The sequence below is a fragment of the Quercus robur genome, chromosome 11 (assembly GCF_932294415.1).
Source record: "Quercus robur chromosome 11, dhQueRobu3.1, whole genome shotgun sequence".
Classification (NCBI taxonomy): domain Eukaryota; kingdom Viridiplantae; phylum Streptophyta; class Magnoliopsida; order Fagales; family Fagaceae; genus Quercus; species Quercus robur.
Window position 1 is genome coordinate 18,045,501 of NC_065544.1, and position 23,382 is coordinate 18,068,882.

The 23,382-nt window shown below is 34.6% G+C and overlaps 1 protein-coding gene across 4 annotated transcripts; it reads left to right on the top strand.

The window, feature by feature from the left end:
• The first annotated feature begins 1,663 nt into the window (after nucleotides 1-1,663).
• LOC126707558 (peroxisome biogenesis protein 1) lies at nucleotides 1,664-23,175 on the top strand. Of its 4 annotated transcripts, none has more exons than XM_050407276.1 (18): nucleotides 1,675-2,021; nucleotides 3,833-4,006; nucleotides 4,435-4,534; nucleotides 5,887-6,372; nucleotides 6,679-7,416; nucleotides 8,182-8,273; nucleotides 9,049-9,122; nucleotides 9,311-9,533; nucleotides 11,190-11,283; nucleotides 11,397-11,551; nucleotides 15,444-15,674; nucleotides 17,874-18,074; nucleotides 19,357-19,482; nucleotides 19,561-19,622; nucleotides 20,823-20,940; nucleotides 21,749-22,033; nucleotides 22,130-22,215; nucleotides 22,555-23,175. In XM_050407276.1, exons 1-17 carry the CDS (start codon nucleotides 1,833-1,835, stop codon nucleotides 22,166-22,168), a joined length of 3,387 nt encoding a protein of 1,128 aa, XP_050263233.1. In that variant the 5' UTR covers nucleotides 1,675-1,832; the 3' UTR covers nucleotides 22,169-22,215; nucleotides 22,555-23,175. The 4 variants fall into 4 exon arrangements, with proteins under 4 accessions (XP_050263236.1, XP_050263233.1, XP_050263234.1 ...); XM_050407277.1 differs by having other exon boundaries at nucleotides 1,884-2,021; nucleotides 3,852-4,006; XM_050407280.1 differs by having other exon boundaries at nucleotides 1,884-2,021; nucleotides 3,852-4,006; nucleotides 4,435-4,530.
• The last annotated feature ends 207 nt before the right edge of the window (nucleotides 23,176-23,382 follow it).

Here is a 23,382-nt window from a genome sequence, read left to right on the forward strand (position 1 = left end):
TAATTTACAAAATAGATCCAAACATTCAATTAATAGTGATTCAATGTTATCAAATTATCCAAATAAAAAATTAAATAACTAAAAAAGTGCTACATAACTAAAAATGTTCCAAAGTAAGTCAAATTCAAGCTTGGAACTCAAGTTCTAAAAATGTGCTACATAACTTTTTTTTTTAGAGAGTTTCAACCTATGGCGTCTGCTCCTAATGATAGCTCATTATCATTAGACCAAGATACCAATCAGTTTTTTGTGTAGGCGGGGATTGAACCCTATATCTCTTATACAACCATCAGAGATTTTACCAATTGAACTAACTGGAATCCACATGTACTATATAACTAAATAAGTTTGAGTGAAGGCTTTTCAATTAATTTGTATGCAAAAACATAATATTTGGCATAAAAGCCCTTACTCACGCAATTCCATATGTACCCAAGGTTGTATTACTCATAGAAAAATGAATAACTTGTCTTCCTTGACAATATGCATGATGTCCAACATCAACAAAATGAATTCTTCATATAATCTTGTAGTTTTGATGTGCTTCATCTTTTTCATCGAATCCCTATTAAGTAATAACCAAAGTTTAACAAGGAATGAATTGATCGTTTAACTCCTCCTTTAATGCCTCCTATTAAGCAATTTCCTGTTGCCAGTATTTTGATTATCTTCCACCTAAGTCCTCCACCAAAACTAGGAATACTTGATAAGGTACATGTTAATGATGGTCACTTTTAAAGGGTCCATTTAGAATCCGCTTATTTTGCTGAAACTGAAAACTTTTTGCTAAAAATATTGTAAATAAAGGTAAAAATTATCTAAAATAGTATAATGGAACCCATGAATAGTAGTAAAAATAAACTAAATAGTAAAATAAGTTGGCAAAAATTATTTTTGCCAAACATTCACTAACTATCTTAAACACGAGTAACTTTGAAATACTACTCTATGTCCCATAAAAAAAAAATCCTCCAAATATCAAACACTTCGATTACCCTTAAATGAATTTGGTTCGAGAATTTTTGCCTTCATGGACACTTCCCCTCCACTATAAAGTCCACTAACGAACGAATTGGGCCTAGTACAAGTACAAGTTCAGTCCATTTAGCTTGAGTTAAGATCGAGTATGAGTTAAAAACTTATCAAGTAAAATGGATTGTTGTTTCTATTAAGCATATTATCTAATACTTTGTTCGAGTACAAGCGGAATAATGGATCAGCTCCAATTTAACCATGTTTAGAAGAGGAGTTGGAGGGGATAAAGTGGAAAAAAGAAATATGAAGAAGGAGATTCCACCGTTTAAATCTCCAAGAGGGAGTTTTGCAATAATATACACTTCTTGTTTTTAATTTTTGTCGATGTTTCGGTTTTAACCTCATTTCTTATATTTTATTTTATACTATACGAAATAAAAATTCCATTTCAATCTAATCTAAGTATATATGTGTGTGAATTTCAATTAAATTAAGGGTATTTTTGAAAGTGAAAAAAATAAAATAATAATAGCTAACTTTTCGAATCATTTGATTAACAAAAAAAAAAAAAAAAACACTTATTATTCACCAAGTATATTTATTTATTTAAATGCGATATTATTCCTCAAGTTCTTTTGCATTTGGATTACGATTTGTTTTCTTGTGGCAGTTCATTTTATTTATTTTGAAAAACGAACAAGCCTTTTGGACTTGTCCTCATCAACATCTGCGGACTGCGGTTCATTTCATTTGATCACTCTCTCTCTCTGACTCTCTGTGTATTCAAAAACCCTAAACCCAAATCTCCATCTCTTTCTCTTTGGTTGAAGCGTGAATTGGGAATTGGGAATTGGGGGATGGAGTTGGAGGTGAGGTTGGTTGGGGGAATAGAGAATTGCTTCGTATCGCTCCCTTTTCCTCTTGTCCAAACTCTCGACTCCTCTTCCGCTCATCTCCTCACCCTCGAGCTTCGCTCTCGCACCGGCCACCGCTGGTTCGTCGCCTGGTCCGGCGCCACCTCCACTTCCTCCTCCTCCGCAATTGAGGTACTACTCATTTTCTCTCACAACAACTAAATTTTACATCTTTTTTTTTCAGTCACAAACTGCCACCTTAGAAAAACACAATCCCATTTTGATTAGTTGCTTTGATATATTAGTATTGTATTGACTACCTAATACTGGTTCATAAATGGGTCTACATTAAAAATCGAAAAAATTGAGTTACTTGAATTGAACACAAGAGTTTATTAAAGAAAAATATATATGTTGTGGTTTTGACATGTGAGAGACGCATGTTGGAATGTTTATGCACAAAAAGCACGGACTTGAGTACGGGTACGACACAATTTATGAAAAATGATAACATGACATGGCGGGTGTTGTTCACGGGTACCCCGCGTACCCAAATGAAGTGTCTATGCTTCCTAGGTTTTTTGCAAGTTTATTCATATTCAAAATTAGGGTCAGCTACATGTATTCTTTTGTGCAATTGAATCCTATACAAAATTATATTCTTTGTAGTTTCTTTAATTTACACATTTTTTTAGGACTTCTACTAATGTTATTTTAGTTATTATTTTCCCGTTACCTCGGCTTGAATGAACTCATTTTGCCTTACTGGTGTATTGATTGCTCTCATCTGCACTTGACCAAACCATCTTAAGTGATCCTATTTCATCTTTTCATTGATGGGGGTGGTCCGTATTGATGATATCTATTTGAATAATGTTTGTCCCACTTTTGAAGGTAATTAAATATGACTCCTTTTTCTCGAACCAATTGTTCATAAATATTGTATCATATGTTGTTGCAAAGTGTAGAGTAGTATTTCCTGATTCATTACTTACTCTATGCCCTTGGCTTTCATGAATTCTTCGAAACCCCTCCATTCTCTTCTCAAACATGACCATTGAGGCCTCGTCCAGTAAAAATCTTTTCCCTGTTTAGGTAGCTCTTGAATTAATTTATTCATGTCCTCCCAAAAATTTTGTTTGATGGATTCTTCCAACCCCATTTGAGGAGCGTACGCACTAACTATGTTATTCGTGTCTTCTTCTAAAAAGAAATTTTATTAAATAAATTTTATCCGTTATTCTCCTAACCTTAATCCTTGCCCCATTTATATTTGTATCTTTTCCTGTAGACCATAATTTATATGCCGTATGTTCAATTTCTCTAGATTTCTCACTTACCTAATTAGTCTCCCGAAGGTGCACTAGGTTTAATCTTTTTTCTAGTCGCTGTATCTTCTATTTCCCCTAATTTTTTCTATTATAGACACCATATTCAGAGTGCCTATACGAATCCTACTCTTCTAGGATAATTTCTTTACTTACATCTCTCCATCAAAGTTCGAGAGCTCTTACCTATTTCTTACTACACCTGAACGCTGATGTAGTGTATTGCTTGCAGGGCACACCCTAGCTAACCTTTGCCCACTTTTCAATGCATCTGGGGTTTGATGCAGTGCTTTGCTAATAGGGGACGACCCAACTTGTATATGTAGTGTATCCATTAATTGACTATATTTTACACTAGCCATCAACCTACATTAACCCTCTTCCATTTTCTGAGCCTAGGACCAACTCTAAAAAAATGCATGACACTATGCACAGATACAAATGGAGTAATTGTACTGTAATGTTATATTATCTTATAAAAAAATGTTATTTTACAAATTATTGTGAATAATCCATGCCTTAAAGCTGCAATCTATTGCTCTATTTTTCATATCATGTTCCAGTTGAGAATTAATTTGTGGTTCATTGTTTATAAATCATTTGCCAATGGCTCCTTCTTGTATTCTATGTATTTGTCTTCGAAAAAATTATTTTTGTTTCCTAACTCCACTATAGGTCTCCCAACAATTCGCAGAATGCATTGCACTGCCAGATCGTACCGCAGTTCAAGTTCGAGCCATTTCCAATGTGGCAAAGGCTACTCTAGTTACTATAGAACCCCATAGTGAGGATGATTGGGAAGTTTTGGAACTTAACTCTGAGCATGCAGAGGCAGCTATATTGAACCAGGTACTTTTCTTCTGTTATGTCAATCTTCTATTTTAGTTTCCTTGCTGTCCAATTAAATCTGCATAGTTCTTTTGTTGTGTTTAGCCTTTTATCACGTGTGTGTGTGTGTTCATCTATATATTTTTTGATTGGTAATTTTCACATGCACTCAGTGGGTCTTGAACTCACGACCTCACCATTCATCCAATTATCCTGGGAGGAAGTACCAATTAAGCTATAGCTCATTAGAGTTTGTGTGTGTATTAATACATATTCTTTTTTTAATTTGCCGTTTGAGTCCTATAGTCTTAGGAATGGTTGCACAATGTTTCCTTTTCCTTATTTATTTTTATTTTCATAAAGCGGTTTTTCAAGGTATTTGCCCATATAGGCTCTTATATCCATATTGGAGTTCAATTATTAGTCATTGCCTCCTTTACTAAATACAGGTCAGGATCGTCCATGAAGCAATGAAATTTCCTTTGTGGTTGCATGGTCGCACTGTCACTACAGTCCGTGTGGTTTCAACCTTTCCCAAGAAAGGGGTGGGTAAGATGATATCTAGTATTTCTTTTCTCACTCAAATGGTAGTACTATTTGGTTCAACTGAAGTTTGAAAAACTTTGTTGGTACTTAATTGGAGAATCGCTGCCATTCCTCACCCGTGAATTAAGTAACTCTTGTTTAACATTTTTATGTATTTTACTTCTTCATTTACTGAAAAAGGGCTGATTACCCTGAATGCTTGAGTTAAATCACTGATTTGTTTCACTCTCATAACATCTGAACTTGATGATCTTCTAATTTTTTTGAAATTGATATTGTTCCTGTTAAATTACCGATTGTCCTAAAAGCTTAAACTATTGGGATATGGTAAATTTAATCATTTAATTACACAATTCTAACACTCCCCCTCACGTGTGGGCCGAAACTACCTTTTAATAGGTGAGGCCCAATATGTGGGAATTTAAATGGGAGGTAGAGTGTAGGAGACAAGGATTGATTTTAGGATCTCATGCTCTGATATCATGTTAAATTACCGATTGTCCTAAAAGTCTAAACTATTGGGATATAGTAAATTTAATCATTTATCCACACAATTCTAACAGTTCCAATCCTAATAAAATTTAACAATTTAAATATATAATACATCACATGGAAAATTACGTTCTATAATGTAAAAATACTTAATGTTGTCATATAACACAAGCATGACTGTGTAAAACAAAACTTCTATTATTAATACAAAAATTCATAGTGGATGATAAAAATAATTTAAAATAAATAATGAGAGTTATTTTAAATTTCTATAAATTTTTGGTAGTGGACTTTTAGTTGGAGTAGTGTTTTTAAACTTCTTGAAACGTCGTCAATAGAAATTCTTTTAGAACAAACTATGTTAATAATTTTAATGTATTCATAGTGCGTCACATGGCGAAAGCATGTCATACAATGCTTAACAGTTATGTTGAGTCTCAGGATTCAAGTACCACATTCAAGAACCAACTTTTAGGATAGACTATTTGATGTGCCAACGATGTATCTTGGATATAGTAACTTTCTGGTAAAGCTGTCTTTCCATGTTAAAGAAGTTCATTTATGTTTCCCAGTGTTTTCATGTACCTATTTTTTCTTTAACATTTATGTTGCATTTCCAAAATGCTTGTTTGTAAGTGCATAAAATGACAGAAAGAAATAATGTTCCTTGGTCCAGCATATGTACCACATAGCTGAAAAACATACTTAGGTTACAATGGTAATCTATCATGTGCTCATGTTGTTCACTGTATGGATTAGGAGAATTGCCGTCATTTTTATTTCATATGGTTAATAAACCATGATAATTGAAGATATATATGTTCGTCTGCTGGAACTTTGTCTAACTTTTGAGGTTCTATCAGTGCAACTTGTGGCAGGAACTGAAGTTGCAGTTGCTCCTAAGAGACGCAAGAAAAATGGGAATGCACATGAAGGTCCTTACATGCAATCTTCTATTAAAGAACATCATTTTGCAAGGGCACTATTGCGCATTCAAGATCCAGACAGGAGATTTATTCACAAAAGTTATGTTAATGGTGTTGAGCTTGGTGTAGTGCTCACTTCTGTTGCTTTTATTCACCCAGAAACTGCTCAAAGCTTCTCATTAGATTCTCTTCAGTTTGTTGTTATAATTCCAAGATCATCATCAGAAGAAAGCTCAAAAAATTCTGATAATGATTCCTTTAGAAAAAGAAGCAGTTCACCTCCAGCGAACAGTGGAAATTTAACTGAAAAGAAGAAAATCCGTCAAGCAGTTGTTCATCTTTTAATTTCAGAATCGGTGGCTAAAGGACATGTAATGTTTGCAAAGTCTCTTCGTTTGTATTTGGGAGTTGGATTGCATTCATGTATGTTACTGCTTCCTGATATTCAATTGAGTTCCTTACTCTACCTTCATTCCTGAAAACTTCTTTTTATGTATTTTGACTTACAAAGCAGAGTGTCTTCTTACTTCCAAAAATGTGTTTATTTTAGGTTTTTAGATGTTATTCTTGTACTATGCTTATCAAAAAAATATTTTTCTGTCTTTTTTAATTACTTAGTTGTGCCTATCAGATCATTAGTAATAAACTTAAAAAGAGGAAAAATTTGAGGTTCAGGCATTTGATTAGTAATATAATAAAGATACCTAAAGGGATGCGATATGCCTGCAGGGGTTCACCTAAAGGGATGTGATGTTAATTTGAAGAAGGATATCCCATCTCTTTCACTTTCTCCTTGCCAATTTAAGAAGCTCAGGAAGAATAAAACTCTCGAGGAAAATGGTCTAGAAGTGCTTGACAGCCAACACAGTCGCGAGGTAAAAAACATGCTTCTGAAAACTAGCTCAGGCAACAATGTGGATCATGTAGATTGGTCAACCCATGATGAAGTTATTGCTGCTCTTTCATATGAATCTTCTTGTGAAGAGGATGGGGAGGCTGCTTGTCAGTCCAACGGTGGAAAGGGATTACAAGCACTTCTTCGGGCATGGTTTCTTGCACAAGTCGATGCCATTGCTTCAAATAAAGGATCAGAAGTTAGTTCATTGCTTTTGGGAAATGAAACTTTGCTTCAATATGAGTTGAAATGTTTCAAGCAGGGGATTCATGGAATGGTACTGGCTTCATCCAATGGTTCTTTGGAAGATGGAAATAAGACTACCGACCTGCTCATCGATGTATCGTATTTATTGATTATTTCTGATGAATCTCTTCAAGGTGGAAGAGTTAATGCATATGAGATTGCTTTTGATCAAAGGAACAATAGTTTGGAGGGTGCCCTTCAAAATCTGAATTTGAGGAACCCCGTCTCCGTCTATTCTGTCCAAAAGAGAACCTCTGACAAAGACATTAGTTCAGATCTATCTTCCTTGAGCTGGATGGGGACAGCTGCATCTGATGTTATTAATAGTAGGTATTTTTCCTTTTGAAATTCTTTAATATATAATGCCTTTTGTTGATTCTTGTGTGAGACTTCAATTGTCTGTTGCTTGTAAAATATACCAATTTATGTTTCGTTATAGCTGTGTATACTCAAATACACATGTACATGAGCATGTGTGACAACAGGGACAATAAAAGTTTGGGTTGGAGTTTTAAGAAGACTCATATACTGTCTTCTTATCTATCAACACATGGCAGAATCTCAAAGGTCGATTCTGTTGGTCCAGAAATTAACCTGATGAATAATTCTAGAAGTTGAGTTTTAAAATGTGAAAAATTAGGAGGAAGGGAGAAGAAAGAGGAAGAGGAAAAATTGAAAATAGAGCGAGACTGATAGAAAAGAAGGAAATCAAAGGTTTAGCGCATAATCAATTAGGACCACACCTTAGCACATATTTATATTAGAGTGATATAGCAAGACTACTTCTTGCTAAATATAAAATAATAATTGAATATAAAAATAACAACATTAACTCTAACACTACCGCTCAAGCTGGAGCATACAATTAAACATGCCCAGCATGAAAGACATTCATTGAATGGAGACATGAGCTAGCGACTTCGTGAAAATATCACCCAGTTGATCATCAGAGTGGAATTATTAAATTTTTGTTTATCTAAAATTGTTTTTTCACTGATATGTATTTCGCGTATGACTATAAGGATGGTGAAACCCTTTTTTTCCTTCCCTAGAGAAAGCTGTATTTACCTGATAATGTTTTCCAAATGCAGGGATGGTGGTGTTGTTATCCCCCTCTTCTGGGATGTGGTTCAGTTCTTATGATCTTCCTCTCCCTGGACATGTTCTAATATATGGACCTACAGTGAGTCCTGCTTTTGAGTTTTGGTCTCCTTTGTTTGATGATTTAACAATTGAAGGGTGAAGGAAGCTCTTCACAGCTGGTAGATTAGATATCGAGGGAATGGGCAAAAATGACTTGCATGCTCTTCCATTTATGATACCCATTTATTGTCGTTTTACATGCTTCCTAAAGTAATTCTCATTTGTATTAGAAGTTTTGCCTAAAATAGGTTACTTCACTCAAAAGTACTAAGGTTTGGACATTAAAATTGAAACACATTCATTCAATGTCGTCCATAATTTTGTTTAGGTACCTACAACAACAAAACTTTAGTTCCAAAATTTTGGGGTCTGTGTAGGCCCCTCAAGATTGGAAAATAGTTTCAAGGTTTTCAAGCACATCTTTTGAAATTTGTATTAAGTTCCGAGGCATGCATAATTTTGAACCTGTTGGTACTTATGTGAGTGAGAGAAAGAGTCCAGGTTGATATACAATTTCCTAATTAGGTTCTGTATGACCATGTAACAAGAAGTGGTTGTGTATATATGTATAGAGTTTGAATTATATGTTTGTTTTCTTAAAGCATCTATTTTAAAACTCAACATAGTTAATACCAACAAAAAAAGTGGTGGCTACGTGATTCTTTTTTACAGTCATTAAAATGCTTGTGTTTTTTATATTTGTTAAATTTCTAAGGAACAAAGTTTCCTCAAGTTTTGGGATATCAAATAATAAGATTATTATTTATATCAACAGCACCATTAATACTTTAACTTGGCATTTCTCTGACTAATAGGGTTCTGGAAAGACATTATTAGCAAGAGCTGTTGCAAAATCCCTGGAAGATCATGAAGACCTTTTAGCACACATGTATGGGCTTATTTTTATAATATTTTTCCTTCTTTTGATGGTCATTGACATATTCGAAATGTTGATTTTAAGGGGGAATGAGTCTATGGGTTAAGCTGCTTTCTTTGTCCCCAAAATGTTAAATCAAGACAGGGATTTTGTGGAATGAAGTGTGTATAAACTATTCTAATGAAGCTTCGTGTTTGCAGTGTTTTTGTATGTTGCTCTCGTCTTGCTTTAGAAAAGGCCTCGACCATTCGACAAGAACTTTCCAGCCACATCTCTGATGCTTTAGATCATGCACCATCAATTATCATCTTTGATGATCTTGACAGCATCATTTCTTCTTCTTCTAATTTGGAAGGATCTCAACCGTCAACCTCTGTTCTTGCATTAATGGAATTTCTAACGGACATTATGGATGAATACGGGGTAATGATTTTTATGGTGTTTTAGTTCCACTTTCCCTAGAATGGTGTTTTTTCTTCAATAATATTTAGTTTATTATGTAGTTAATGTTTTTATCTGCTGGAATAATAAATATAAATATGGACTTTTTTAAAAATATTTTTCTTAATGATAAGCACTTCACCTTATGAAAATTGAACCCATGATCTCGTCCGCCATCCTCTTCTTGAAGTGGAGGTGCTATTTGCCCTAAAAATCATTTAGGCTGCTGTCATCAATTGAAGTAAACAGTGTTTGAGGTATCAATTAGCAAAGTAGCAATCAAATTAGTGCAATTACTTTTTCCCCTAAACAAAAAATTTTAATATGGAAAGGAGTTACAAGGATAAATTGTCTATAAAGCACAACACTGGGAAAAAAAGCCAGTAAATAATGAAAGAAATAAAAATGGTCAATCCAAAGTGGAAGCTCCCGTGAAAACACTCCTTTAAATGAGCTCCTGCATTTGCTAGACTTGAGTAATCATCTGTCATAAAAAGCTTATGCTGCTAGGAAGTGGGCTAAGAATGTATTTAAAGTTGTCTTACATAAACTTTCTCCCTCACAATTAAGCCCTCCCAGTAAAATTCAACCATTCGTGGGTCTTGCACGTGCAAAATAGTAGAAATTACCTGAAAGTGCGGTAACGAAGACTTGAACAATGACCTCACTTAGAGCCTCGCACTAATGCCATGTTAATAATGATATGAAAGGTTAGGCTATTAGGGGTGTTCGTTATACCTGAAAGTGGTGCATTGTACCCTTAGTATACTTCCTGTGTCCTGGGGTGTTTGTTTTTTTATTAATAAATTTCTGTTATTTATCAAGGAAAAAAAAAGAATAAGAAAGGTTAGGCTATTAGGAAGGAGGCTAGCAATGCATAACAAGCTGATTGACTCACTAAGTTGGTGACGAAAATCTAGGGTGCTTCGGCTTAAGGAAGGTGATAGAAACACTGGGTTTTTCCATGGAGGAATAATTATATTAGTAGTCTCAAAGTGGGAGATGGAGTAACTTCCAATCAAGATGAGATCAGGATTAGAATTGAACAATTCTATTCAAATGTCTATCATGAATTGGTGTGGAAATCTTGTCTTAAAGATGTATTTCTTGAACCGTTTAGAATTGCAGTAGATAAGAATACTTTAGTTGCACCCATCTGTTTGAATTTGAGATTGTAATTATTTAGGAGTGGTTGACTTCTTATTGCGGTGGTGGAATTGGTTTGGGGGGCACTCTTTGGAGATATGGAATTTTACTCTGTTATGTGTGATGTGGCAGTTGTGTAGGGAGAGGAATGCACTTTTGAGGCTAATATAGATCAAAAAACCAGCTAGAAGCTTTGCTAATTCCTACCTTGTTTGATTAGTCCTGTGTGTGGGGTCTTACATATGGTATCACTCTCATAGATTTCATACTCATTAAGTTTTTGTGCTAAGTTTTGTAATTCTTTTAGGTTACAGAGTGCTCATCATCGTGAGCTTGTGTAACCTTTTTCATTAATAGATCTGATTGCTTATCCTTTTTTTTTTCCAAGTATGATGGAGTTCTGAAAAGAGTGGAGAGTCTAAATGCCATTGTAGCTATAGTTTTGCTGTCTTAATAGTCAACTAACAGAATCTTTTTTGGTACACTGAACAGGAAAAGAGGAAGAGCTCATGTGGAATTGGTCCTATTGCCTTCATAGCATCTGTCAAGTCACTAGAGAATATACCGCAATCATTGAGCTCTTCAGGTATGTGTCTTCTTGCATGTATTATGGTTACTATCGTGTGTTTGCAGTGGAGCTGAAAGAAATTGTGGTTTCATATTCTGAATTATTGCCTTTGTGAATTTGGTCATTATCAGGAAGGTTTGACTTCCATGTTCAACTTCCTGCTCCTGCTGCCTCAGAACGCGGGGCTATATTGAAGCATGAAATTCAGAAGCGTTCCTTACAATGTTCTGATGACATCTTGTTAGACGTAGCTTCCAAATGTGATGGCTATGATGCATATGATCTGGTATTAAGCTTTTTCCAAGTTTATTAATCAAATGGCTACGTTTCATTGTTTATATTTGTAAAAGGCATACTCCATTACAAACCATCATTATATTACCCCAGATTTCAATCTTATGTGTTGCTCTTTGGTACTTCGTATTATGTGCTCACTTTAAAATAGTGCTTATATAGGTGACAACTTTAGAGTATGTTTACCACTCTTTTCTTTTCCTGACTATTATTACAAACTACAATTAGAATTGGGGATAAGGTCAATTTTAGAGTAAAAACAATCTCTACCTAGGAAGCCAAGCAAAGAAGCCTTATTATGTCTTTTTCTCATTTGTTTTTAAAATGGGGCCAATTTAGCATCTGGGCTAGGGATGAGGCAAAAAAATATCATGCTAATTTTTCCTATGAAACATGCGTGGAAATTTTCTTCTATTTAGTGGCTTGATGAATTGTCTAGATGTTAGAGAGTGTGGATCCAGCATGCTTGGATTTACTGTTTTTTTTTTTTTTTTTTCCAATAAATTTCTCTTATTCCTTAAAATATATATATATATATATATATTTATATGTGAGAGTGTCGAACCAGAGAACAGTTTAATGTGCTTACTACTATTCAATTCAAGGGATTTTTGGTTGTTAGTTAGTACACACTCTGTCTTTCCCTCTTTTTTCTAATAAAGTTTTACTTATCAAAAAAAAAAAAAAAATTGGTCAGTAGTGTTTTTGCTTTATGGTGTCTGGTGGTTGATGCCTAGGACATTTTGAGTTTGTTAGGATTTTTGAGAGTGAGTTCTGGATGGCATGGAAGCAGTGTGACCTGGAGTGTTTTTTTTTTTTTTTGATAGATAACAAAAAATTTTATTAAGAAAAAAATAGCCAACCCGTGTACATTGGGGACCTAGAGTGTTCTACAACTTGTTTTATATAGTTATATGCCAAAAAGAAACTGCTCTTCTATTTTCTTGATTTCCTTCAATCTCGGATTCCTAGGGGTGTTGGGTGTGACAATTCCCATTGGTGTCTTAATGGAAATGGCAAGTTTGATATTCGGTCCTATTACAATAAGATCCAAGGTGCTTCTATCCCTAGTTTCCCTTGGAAGAGAATTTGGAAAGTTAAGGTTCCTAAAAGAGTGGCTTTTTTTATGTGGACAGTAGCTCATAGTATACTCACCTTGGATAATCTGATGCTCTGGGGTCTCTCTTTGGCGAATCGGTGTTGTATGTGCTGCTGCAATGAGGAATCTATGGATCATCTTCTCTTACATTGTCCTGTAGCTCACTTGTTGCGGATACAAATGTTACAAGTATTTGGGATCCAATGGGTCATGCCAGGTTCTGTGGAGAGTTTGGTGTCTTGTTGGAGTTATTGGCTAGGGAAATTTGCTTCAGACATTTGGAATATAGTTCCTAGTTGTTTGATGTGGGTTGTTTGGATGGAAAGAAATCGGCGCTCTTTTAAGGCTAAAGAGAAATCGCTTGTTCAGTTACAAGCTCTATGCTAGGGTACTTTGTTTGATTGGTCTAGGTGCTGGGGTTCTTCGACTTGTTCTTCCATCATTGAGTTTCTTTCTTCCCTTAGTATTATCCCCTAAGCTGGTTTTTCTATCTTTGTTGTTGTTTGTTGCTTTTTCTTGTGTTCACCATCATGAACACCTGGTACTTGCTTCATGATTAATACTATTCTATTACTTATCAAAAAAAAAAGAAACTGCTCTACTATTGGCACAGAGCTCTTTCAGATTAAGTTTAAGCTTCTTCTTTTAAATTGCTTTATGATTGGATTCTTGCTTTGGCATATCCCCTTTCCTTTTTTTCCTTTTTGATATGTTATTGGTGGCAACCTTAAGAAGATCTTTTTCATACTCCTTGTGTACTTCGACTGTTCCTTTTCTTAAAGTTGAGTTGAAAAATATGGAAGGGTAAGAAGAAAAAGGGGGAGAAGAATAAACACACACACGTAGAGATTAGGCTTTAGGTTTAGGGATTAATTAATAAGTCCATTCATTGTAGCATATATTTTTGTTACACTAATATGAAATGATTACAAGAGTACCCTAAGCTAATATAAGAGTACATATAAAATATGCGTCTAACGCGATCACTTCACCATTTATTTACTTGTCTGAATTAATTTCATAAGTCTATTCTAATATTTTTGAAGAAGAATGATATCCTGTTCACTTTTTGTGGATATAACTTATTTTTATTTCCCCGCAGGCTATATTGAATTTGTTCATTATCATCATAGTTTTACTATTATTATCGTTGTAATGTTTTTACAATAGTACTTCCTCCATCCCATTTTCTTTTTCCACCTTTAAAATTTCAAAATTTTTAAGTGAACATAATCTAATGCATTTTCTTTTGAAATAAAAAAAATTACTAGTTTACAAAATTACCCCTCCTTAATTTAAACTCAAATACAACATAGAAAAATAAGTAATGATTTTTCAAGTAAAATAACGGGTAAGTTAGAAAAGTTGTGAAAATTGTGTCTATTGACCTCTCAAAAGTAGACTAGTATTTTGGGACATCCCACAATGGAATAGTATACGAAAATAATGGGATGGACGGAGTAATTTTACTTTAGATTATTGGGTATGTAATTTATGTGAATTAACTTAGTGTCACACTCAAATGTGAAATCTTGCTGGAAATTCTTTTCTCAAATAATCATTTCTTTTGAAATTCGTATCTCTTAAATTTAAGTATATTTTAAAGTCTAGCTATGGAGATATGGAACAAAGAGAGATGGCCTTTGGAGGAGGGTCATTGAGGCTAATATTGGGGACAGATGGGGTGTTTGGTGTACAAAACCAGTGTCACGGACCTATGGTATTAGTGTGTAGAAATCCATTAGAAGTGGTTGGTTGGATTTTTCTAAATTTCTTCGGTATGATGTGGGTGATGGTACTAGTGTGAAGTTTTGGGAGGATGTATAGTGTAGGGATTGTTCTCTTAAAGAACAATTTCTAGAATTGTATGGTATTAGTCAGGCAAGGGAGTCTTCTGTGTCAGAGGTCATGTGTTTCTCTGTCGCAGGATTGGGTGTTAGAAGCGTTGGTTCTATTTTTGGATGTGCTTTATTCCATGGATGTGCGGGGTGTTGGTGCTAACAAAGTTTGTCAGAAGCTAACAATGAGGAGGTTTTGAGGTTCGAGGTTTTTATCACTCTTTATCCCCTTCTTTTGTCCTTTCTTTTCCTTGGATATTGGTGTGGCAATCGAAGGTTCCTCCTAGAGTAGCGTTCTTTTATTGGACTATTGCTTTAGGTAATATCTTAACTACAGATAATCTTCAAAAGAGGCATATTATAGTGCTAGATTGGTGCTATATGTGCGATGGTGTGGGGAATTAGTGAATCACCTTCTTCTTCATTGTCCTATAGCATATGAGCTGTGGTCTATGGCATTCAGTTTGTTTAGTATCCATTGGGTTATGCCGTATAAAGTTATTGAACTGTTAGCTTCTTGGCAAGGAAAGTTCGGTAGACATTGAAATATAGATTTCTGGAGGTTTGTACCACATTGTTTGTTTTGGTGCTTATGATGAGAGCGGAATGCTAGATACTTTGAGGATTGTGAATGGTCTATCCTTGATGTAAAAGTCTTTTTTCTTCCGTACTCTACTTGATTAGAGTTAAGTTTTTTCATCTTTTTTTTGTTTGTCCCTCCCTGATCTTATTGATCATTGTAATTTGGTTTTTTGATTTTTGCCACTGCAGTACATTTCCAGTGTACTTGGCCTTTTGTTCTTAATAAAATTTCTTACATAAAAAAAAGAGAGTATATTTTTAAGCCTATGTATTTTACATCTGTTCTGATAATTGTATATTTTCTTAAGCAAGAACTTTTAGGTGCTGCTTTTGAAATTATATATTAAACAATCTCATTCTTTCAGGAAATACTGGTTGATAGATCTGTTCATGCTGCCATTGGTCGGTTTTTGCCTCCCCATTCTGTGTTTGACAAGGATGAAAAGCCTAGGTTAGTCAGGGAAGATTTTTCCCAGGCAATGCGTGAATTCCTTCCAGTTGCCATGCGCGACATGACAAAATCCGCTTCCGAAGTTGGACGCTCTGGGTGGGATGATGTTGGTGGTCTGATTGACATTCAGAACACTATTAAAGAGGTGAAATCTTTAAATTTGCTTTGTAATTTTCTAGTCATAAATTTACATTAGTATTTTCACTGCGTTGTATTAGATCACAAACACGCTACTCTTCTTTCTGAGTAAATAAATAGTGGTTTTCAGTATGAGTTTATAAATAAATATTCTTTTTTAACTTAGGCTGTGTTTGTTTTGGGTGAAAAACCCTTAAGGAAAATATTTTACACCTGACAGGGTGTTTGGTTGGACCGGAAAATGCAGTCAAACTGAAATCAATTTCAGTTTGACCGTAAAATTTTGACCCCTTCAATGTAAAATCATTTACACTAATATTTTACCTTCAACCGAATTACACTCCTATTTTTAGGCCTCTACCCAAACCAAGAGAGAGAGGGAAGCTCCAGCCGAGACATTGTCCGGCATATTTCTGGAGTATATACATATTTTCTTGTAACAATTTTATGTGCAAACCAAGCACTGGAAACCATTTTTTAGCGCATTTTCTAGAACGCAACCAAATAACTGAAAATATTTTCCTTTCCAAAAAATATTTTCACCTGAAAATATTTTACACTCGGAAAACATTTTACGCTGATCCAAACACAGCCTTAATGGTATCTGGTTTCCTAAATTCCATGAAAGCAGCTGTTTCATAAAATATAGTGAAATATGTCTAGGGTAAACTCATCTAGTTTGTATTTATCCACTTCAAGTCTATTTTTCATGAATATATGCTCTCATCAGTAGCATGTGCTTTTGAACTAAGAAATTTCAATGTTCTTTTTCTTTTAGAGGCTTTTCTCATATGTATGCATTCGATGTTTGTGCTTCATTTCTAGATTTCCTTTTTCCCCTTTTTTTTATCACACCTCTTCTATGTACTGTGATTCCATTGCTTGTCTGTTGGTAGGCCGTTACATTTATAAAATGATCATAATCATACAATTTGGGTTCATTTCTTAACACTTAATAGTGAATTTGCGATGTACTTCAATGATTTCTCAAGGCCATAATTGAATCAATGTGAATGATTTTGTAAGATCATAATTGAATCAATGTGAAAACTAAGGTTCTCTAATCAGATCATGGTGTTTAGTGGTGGACATGTATTGAGAGGAATTGCATATACTTGGATGTTATTGGGATAAACAGCAAACTTAAAGCATTGGATACAGATTTTGAGGCAAGAGCACACAAGAACGGCTTTTTTGAAAATTTAATATAGCCTAGACTATGGTGTCACCAGAATGGCTGTATATTTATAACCTTAGAGGGTGTAATAGTTTATAATATTTGATATATAACTTCTGATGGGAAGTATGTGCATTTGTAATTGAAACCTTATTTACATATTAATAAGGTGATGTTGGTCCTGTGGTATCCCACGTAATTCAGAGTGATGACTCATGTTTAAACCACCTCTGATGGGGAAACTAAATTTTTTAAAAAGAAGACAAACCCTTTCAACTATTCGGTCATATCTGCAAGTTAAGAAGTCAAATGCACAGGTTTTTTGCTGGAATTTCTTTTCGATTTGTAAGCCCAAGAATTTGGGGTAGCAGAAGGAATTAATGATACCATCTTAAATTCACTCAAGTAGAAATATTTACCAACATTTTAAAATGATTATGCTTGCTGCTTCTGACTTTGTACTGCTTCCTACATGCAATGCGTTGATGTTTATGCTTCAGAATCAAGTATGAATGTATGCAGGGGAGTGTGCTTACCTCCAGTCTAGGGGGGCAAAAAAAAGATATGTGGGGAAATGAAGTTTGGCTTCAGGAAAAAATATAGAAAAATATATGAGAATGTCAGCATGTCAACTCTGTCATAAGGAGACTAAACATCGACTCCAATAATTACTCTGAATTGCTTGGTCTCTTTCATTATTTCCTCTTATTTTCCAGAAGAGAACCTTATCTAAATTTCTATTGCTTTATGGAACCAAAATGGTGTAGAACTTCTCACCTATCTGTTGGTTCAATAATATTTTTAGCAGACCATGATAGGGGAAAGGAAAAATCAAATCATTAGCCTATAGATAATAACTGGTTTGTACTGGTGCTGTCTCTTACTTTCATTCAATTCTATCATGCAACTATCATTTTGATTTTTTTGTTTTTTTTTTTTTTTTTTTTCTTTTCCTTTTTCAGTTCCAATCCTTTGTTTTTACTGTATGTTATATTCTCTTCTATTGTTAATTCCTACTATCAATGTCAGATAATTGAATTGCCTTCAAAGTTCCCAAATACCTTTTCACAAGCTCCTTTAAGGTTGCGGTCAAATGTTCTCTTATATGGGCCTCCTGGTTGTGGCAAGACACATATAGTGGGTGCTGCTGCTGCTGCTTGTTCCTTACGATTTATATCAGTGAAAGGGCCTGAGCTGCTAAATAAATATATTGGTGCTTCTGAGCAAGCTGTGAGTGTCCAATTACTTCTTGCCTTACAAATATTTTTTGTATACCAATTTTTCGATGATTTTTGTGTTTTTGTAGTTTCAAATTATATAGTAGCCAATGCTTTTTCGATCCACATAATTTATCAGTGTGGAATTTTGTAGTAGTTCTCACTTGATTTATTGGTTGTGCGCTTTTGCATTCAGTGAACTGTTTTCTGGGATATTATGTATGCTTAATAGTAACCATCTTTCTTTGTAATTATGTGTATGGGTGAGTGAAGTGTGGAAAGGAGATTGAAGTGTAAGAACTATAGTTATTCTCTCAACAATTTTTTTTTGATACATTATATTGTATGGTATTTTAAGATGATTATTATGATGCCAATGATAAGAACCACAAGAAGAGTTATCATCATCTTCTTCTTTTTGACCCATATTGTTAGTTTCTTTATGTTTGACTTTTTACTGTTCCCATTATTTCCTATGATATACTACTATTCCCATGTAGTTGGTACCCTCCAAAACTAATGAGTACCAAGGAACACAGTTTTAATGCTAATTCTGAATGTATATAAAATGAAGAGAAAAGTATGAGCTAACATAGCAGTAGCAGCATATTTTTTATAGTCGTACTAGGCTTTTGGAACCATTGTGGACTTATTCTCTGTTGAAGCTCATAGGTGGATGGCACAGTTAGCAGTACAGAGTCTCAAGGCCTTTGCAGTTTGCATTACCTGACTCTGCTTGTTCCTTGAAGATGTTGAGCTTTCCTTGTCTTAGCTGAAATTTCTTATTTTGTGTTTGCTTTATGAGAGGATGGAGACATCTGGTGGATCTTTTGATGATTCTAGTTTTATACCATGATTATTTTTTGTCTCTTTCATATACATTATTCATACATGTACTCAAGTGATTCACAAACTCCTATTCAATTCTTAATTATTATTGTTTTTTTACTTCAAAAAAAGAACAATTGTTCAGTATTTGTTTATGTTTCTTATATAAACATCATTCATACAATTTATTCAGGTGATGCACAAAATCCCATTCAATTCGTAATTATTATTATTTTTTTACTTCAAAAAAGAAGTGTTCGGTATTTGTTTAGTTGCCTCCTTTTATTGTTTTTTAACTGGGATTTATGATGCATGTGTAGCTATACATGTGCATAGAAGATAAAAACATGTATGATGATCCTTTGTATCTTTTAATGGGTAACCCTTTTTGGAAATTTGTTGAATGACTTTCTAGAAGTGAAGTGTATTGCATAGTCCTGCTGCTGATGCGTATATCATGATTTCAGGTTCGAGATATTTTCTCCAAAGCAAATGCAGCCGCTCCATGCCTTCTCTTTTTTGATGAATTTGATTCTATTGCCCCAAAAAGAGGGCATGACAATACTGGAGTAACTGATCGTGTTGTTAATCAGGTCAGTCTCTTGTTTGCCAGTCCCATCTTCCATCCTCTTTCAATTAATTTTCTAATAATTGCATTTCCCTTTTTGCAGTTTCTGACTGAATTAGATGGCATTGAAGTACTGACTGGTGTATTTGTGTTTGCTGCTACAAGGTCAGCAGCTTCTGTTCACAATAACCATAAAATTATTGGAAAAATGTGTTTTGTCCCTGTGGTCAAGTTGTAAAACACAGAATCCTCCTGAAATTTTGTTTGTGACAGTAAAACTCCCATGGTTCAGATCAAAGTGAAGAAACCTTTTAGCATGACCTTCTAACAAATAATATAATATAGTGCCACGTCTCTCATCACTTTTACATCTTCAATTTACAAATTTCTTCTTGTTCATGATGAAAGATTTTTTTTTTTTTCTTTTTTTTTTTTCTTTTTTTTTTTTTTGTCTCTGTAGGGGAAAAAACATATTTCCTCCCCTCTTGTGAATGAGAGGTAAGTGACAAGAAAAGGCAATAGGTTTTTTTTTTTTTTTTTTGGGGGGGTGGGGGGTATGTTGTGGGGGAGTGGACAGGTTGGTGGTGTGGAAATTACATGTGAATAGGTTAAATGCCCAATTGACCATCAGTACTTGTATCTGGTGGTTTTGCCAGAGTGATGGGCCTGATGAATTGAACCACTCCATTTCAACTTCTTCCCATGCTATTTCTATAACATTACAGTGTGGATTTGGTTCCTTGGGTGTGTTGTTGCAGTGGACTGAATTTGCATTGGAATTGCTATTCAATGAAGTGAAGAAGAGTATGGTGGCCTTTCTTTGATGTTAAAATAAGGGATAATTAGAAGTGGAAAAGAAGGTTCTTGCAAACCACTTCTAATTCCTTTCACAAGCTCACAAACTCGACCCATGCGACCCTCTTTACTACTGCCTTCCAACAAACCAAAGACTCTCAATACTTTGCACCAATGACATGCCTTCACGTTTGATCCCATTCTGCACCATATCTCGAAAGCTACTTTCCTTATAAAAGCCCTATTAAAAGTACTAAATTTTATTATACCCAAACCATCAGCTTTGATAGGGGCACAAATCTTATCCCAGTTCTCTAATAACTACCTGTGCAACAGGATAGGCTCCCCACAACTTGGCATGACTTGGCAGCTTCAAGTTAATAAGCCTGTGCAAATTGCTTTCTTAGATTTATGTCTAGTGCCCATACTTATATGCAAATTGAGGTCTCAATCATGGAATGTTTCTTTCGTATTTGCATTTTCAAGACTTTGGATCTTGTTTTCTACATTGGTCTTTTATTGATTACTTTGTCTGATGGTAAATTAACTTAAAATTTTCATGTCAAGCAGTAGACCAGATTTACTTGACGCTGCTTTGTTGAGACCTGGTAGGCTAGATCGGCTTTTATTCTGTGATTTTCCATCTCAACAGGAGAGGTTGGATATTCTTACAGTACTTTCTAGAAAGGTTAGTAAGACAATCAAATTAATGCATTGTTCGTAACTTTTATTTAGTTATGCACGTTGCTATTTTAATATAATTTGAATATTAATTGCTTACAATTATTTTAGTGATTTGTGAGGTCCAATTGAGGATAAGTTTTCGTATGTTTTATTACTTGAAACACCCATCATCACTATAAATAATGGGTATAAATGATTGCCTTGACAAATGCCCTGAACAAGCCATAACTTGATACCAAATTCTCCTTTTCAAGTGCTGACCCTAATCAATCATATGATAGGCTATTTCAAACTCAAGTCTATTTGTTACCCTAGTTTTGTTGAATCATCATAACTCAGAACATTAATTAGCAACTCAATTGCATTTGATGTACAAATGCATCCATTCCCCCTCAAACTATTACTTTTTCTGATGAAATATTCCATTCTTAAAAAAGATTTCTAAGTAATGGGTGAGATGACTCTCCCCCTTTGAGGTTTGTGGATGAATGACACTCCCCCCTTGAGGTTTGTATAAAGGAGTAGGATATTTTTTTAAAATGGAATATATTCTATTAAGGAAGTAACGATGTGAGAGGGTATTTATAAAAACCTCAAGCCTGGGAGTGTCATTTCTTGAAACTTTTGGAGGGTTGTGTTGTTTCTAGACACAATAATTTATTATTACTTATTTATTATTGTATATTTAGTGCCAAACTTGTACTGTGACTCTTCAGTTGCTAGCTACTCATAAATCATGAAGCTTTATTTTATGTCTACATGTTTTGTCAGGTTAATATATAATAATGCTATGGTTTTATCAATTGATACAGCTGCCATTGGAAAATGACGTTGAATTAGATGCCATAGCTCATATGACCGACGGATTTAGTGGGGCTGACCTTCAAGCTCTGCTTTCAGATGCACAGCTTGCAGCAGTTCATGACCTTCTGGACAGTGCAGATACCAGTGAGCCAAACAAAAAGCCAGTAATAACCGATAGTCTTTTGAAGTCTACTGCCAATAAGGCAAGACCCTCTGTTTCGGAAACTGAGAAGCAGAGACTATATAACATTTACAAAGAGTTTCTGGATTCAAAAAGATCTGTTGCTGCACAGGTGTCTCTCTCCCTCTATGCATTTTTATGCCAGCAAAGTATCATTTGTTGATATCTTCCTAGAATGTAGCTTCTGACTTGCATAGTTTATTTGCAGTCAAGAGATGCCAAAGGAAAGAGAGCAACCCTAGCATGAAAAACAAGAAAGGTCTTCTAACCAGGGAAAGTGGAATGTGCTATATGGTAAACTGTTCATTATGTTTTCTGTTGTACATTTCTCCCTTCTTCTTTTTTTTTTTTTGGGGGGGGGGGGGGGGGGTGGGGGGTGTTGGTTTGTGTTGGAAATGCACAAATCATATGGGAATCTGCTAAATAATCCTGTAGCTGTTCAAAATGTTGCTCAGCTGGATGTGATCCTGTTTGAGAGCTCATCATAACGTTGGTGTTCCACTATAAATTTATGGAAAAACAGAAAGAAGGAAGCCCTTATGTTTGTTTTTATGATTTAGCCGAGCTTTTAATATGGCCAGACTTGTGTTCTTTGGACTAATTAATCTTCTATGGCGGATTTTGATCTTGCAGGTGTATTAAACACCTCAAAGAAGGTAACCGAATCTCTATATCTAGGTGATAATGGCAAGCCATGTCAAATTTATGACCTAATCAGAGAGTCGTTCAGGCAGGTGTACATTGCTCCACAAATTTCACAACAATGGCGTCAATCAAAACAGGTGGATATACGTTGCACCACGATTTTGAATTTTTACGAAGTATAATACAAAACCAAGACCAAAGGCGGAGGCCTAAAAACGTAGTCATTGGATCAAAAACAGGCAAGGGTTATGCCACAAAGACAATGTACGTGATTAAAAAAAATCAACATTTTGTTTTAGTTGTATATGTCGAAAAGAGATTCGGGTCCCTTGATAAATATTTGAGGTAACTATCAGTGATGCTTTTCATGTTAGGCACGGGGTGTTAGGCTTATTAGTTGATCTTGGTGAATATAAATGATGCTTTTAATGGTGGGAAATAAGGTTGTGACTCTATTAGTAGTTCTCAAACCGCATTAAGATGATCCAATTTGTTCTACCTGTTTTGATCTTAAGATCTCTTGTATTTTTTAAAATCCAATCCATCACAAAACCGAATGGATTTGAACATTCAACCAATATATGTAATCTAAAAGGTCATGATTATTCATTTAATTGTTCTTAGATGATTTAGGGCTTCCAAATTAATGGAGTCAAAGAGAATAGTAAGAGTTTAGGAGTTGTTTATTTAATTGTATTTTGAATGCCAATCGAGCTTGAGCTAATCAGCAATTTAAATTATATGTTCAAACTTGAATAATTTTTAATAATTGATAATTAAATTATAATTGAAATTATATTATTTGAGTCTATTTGA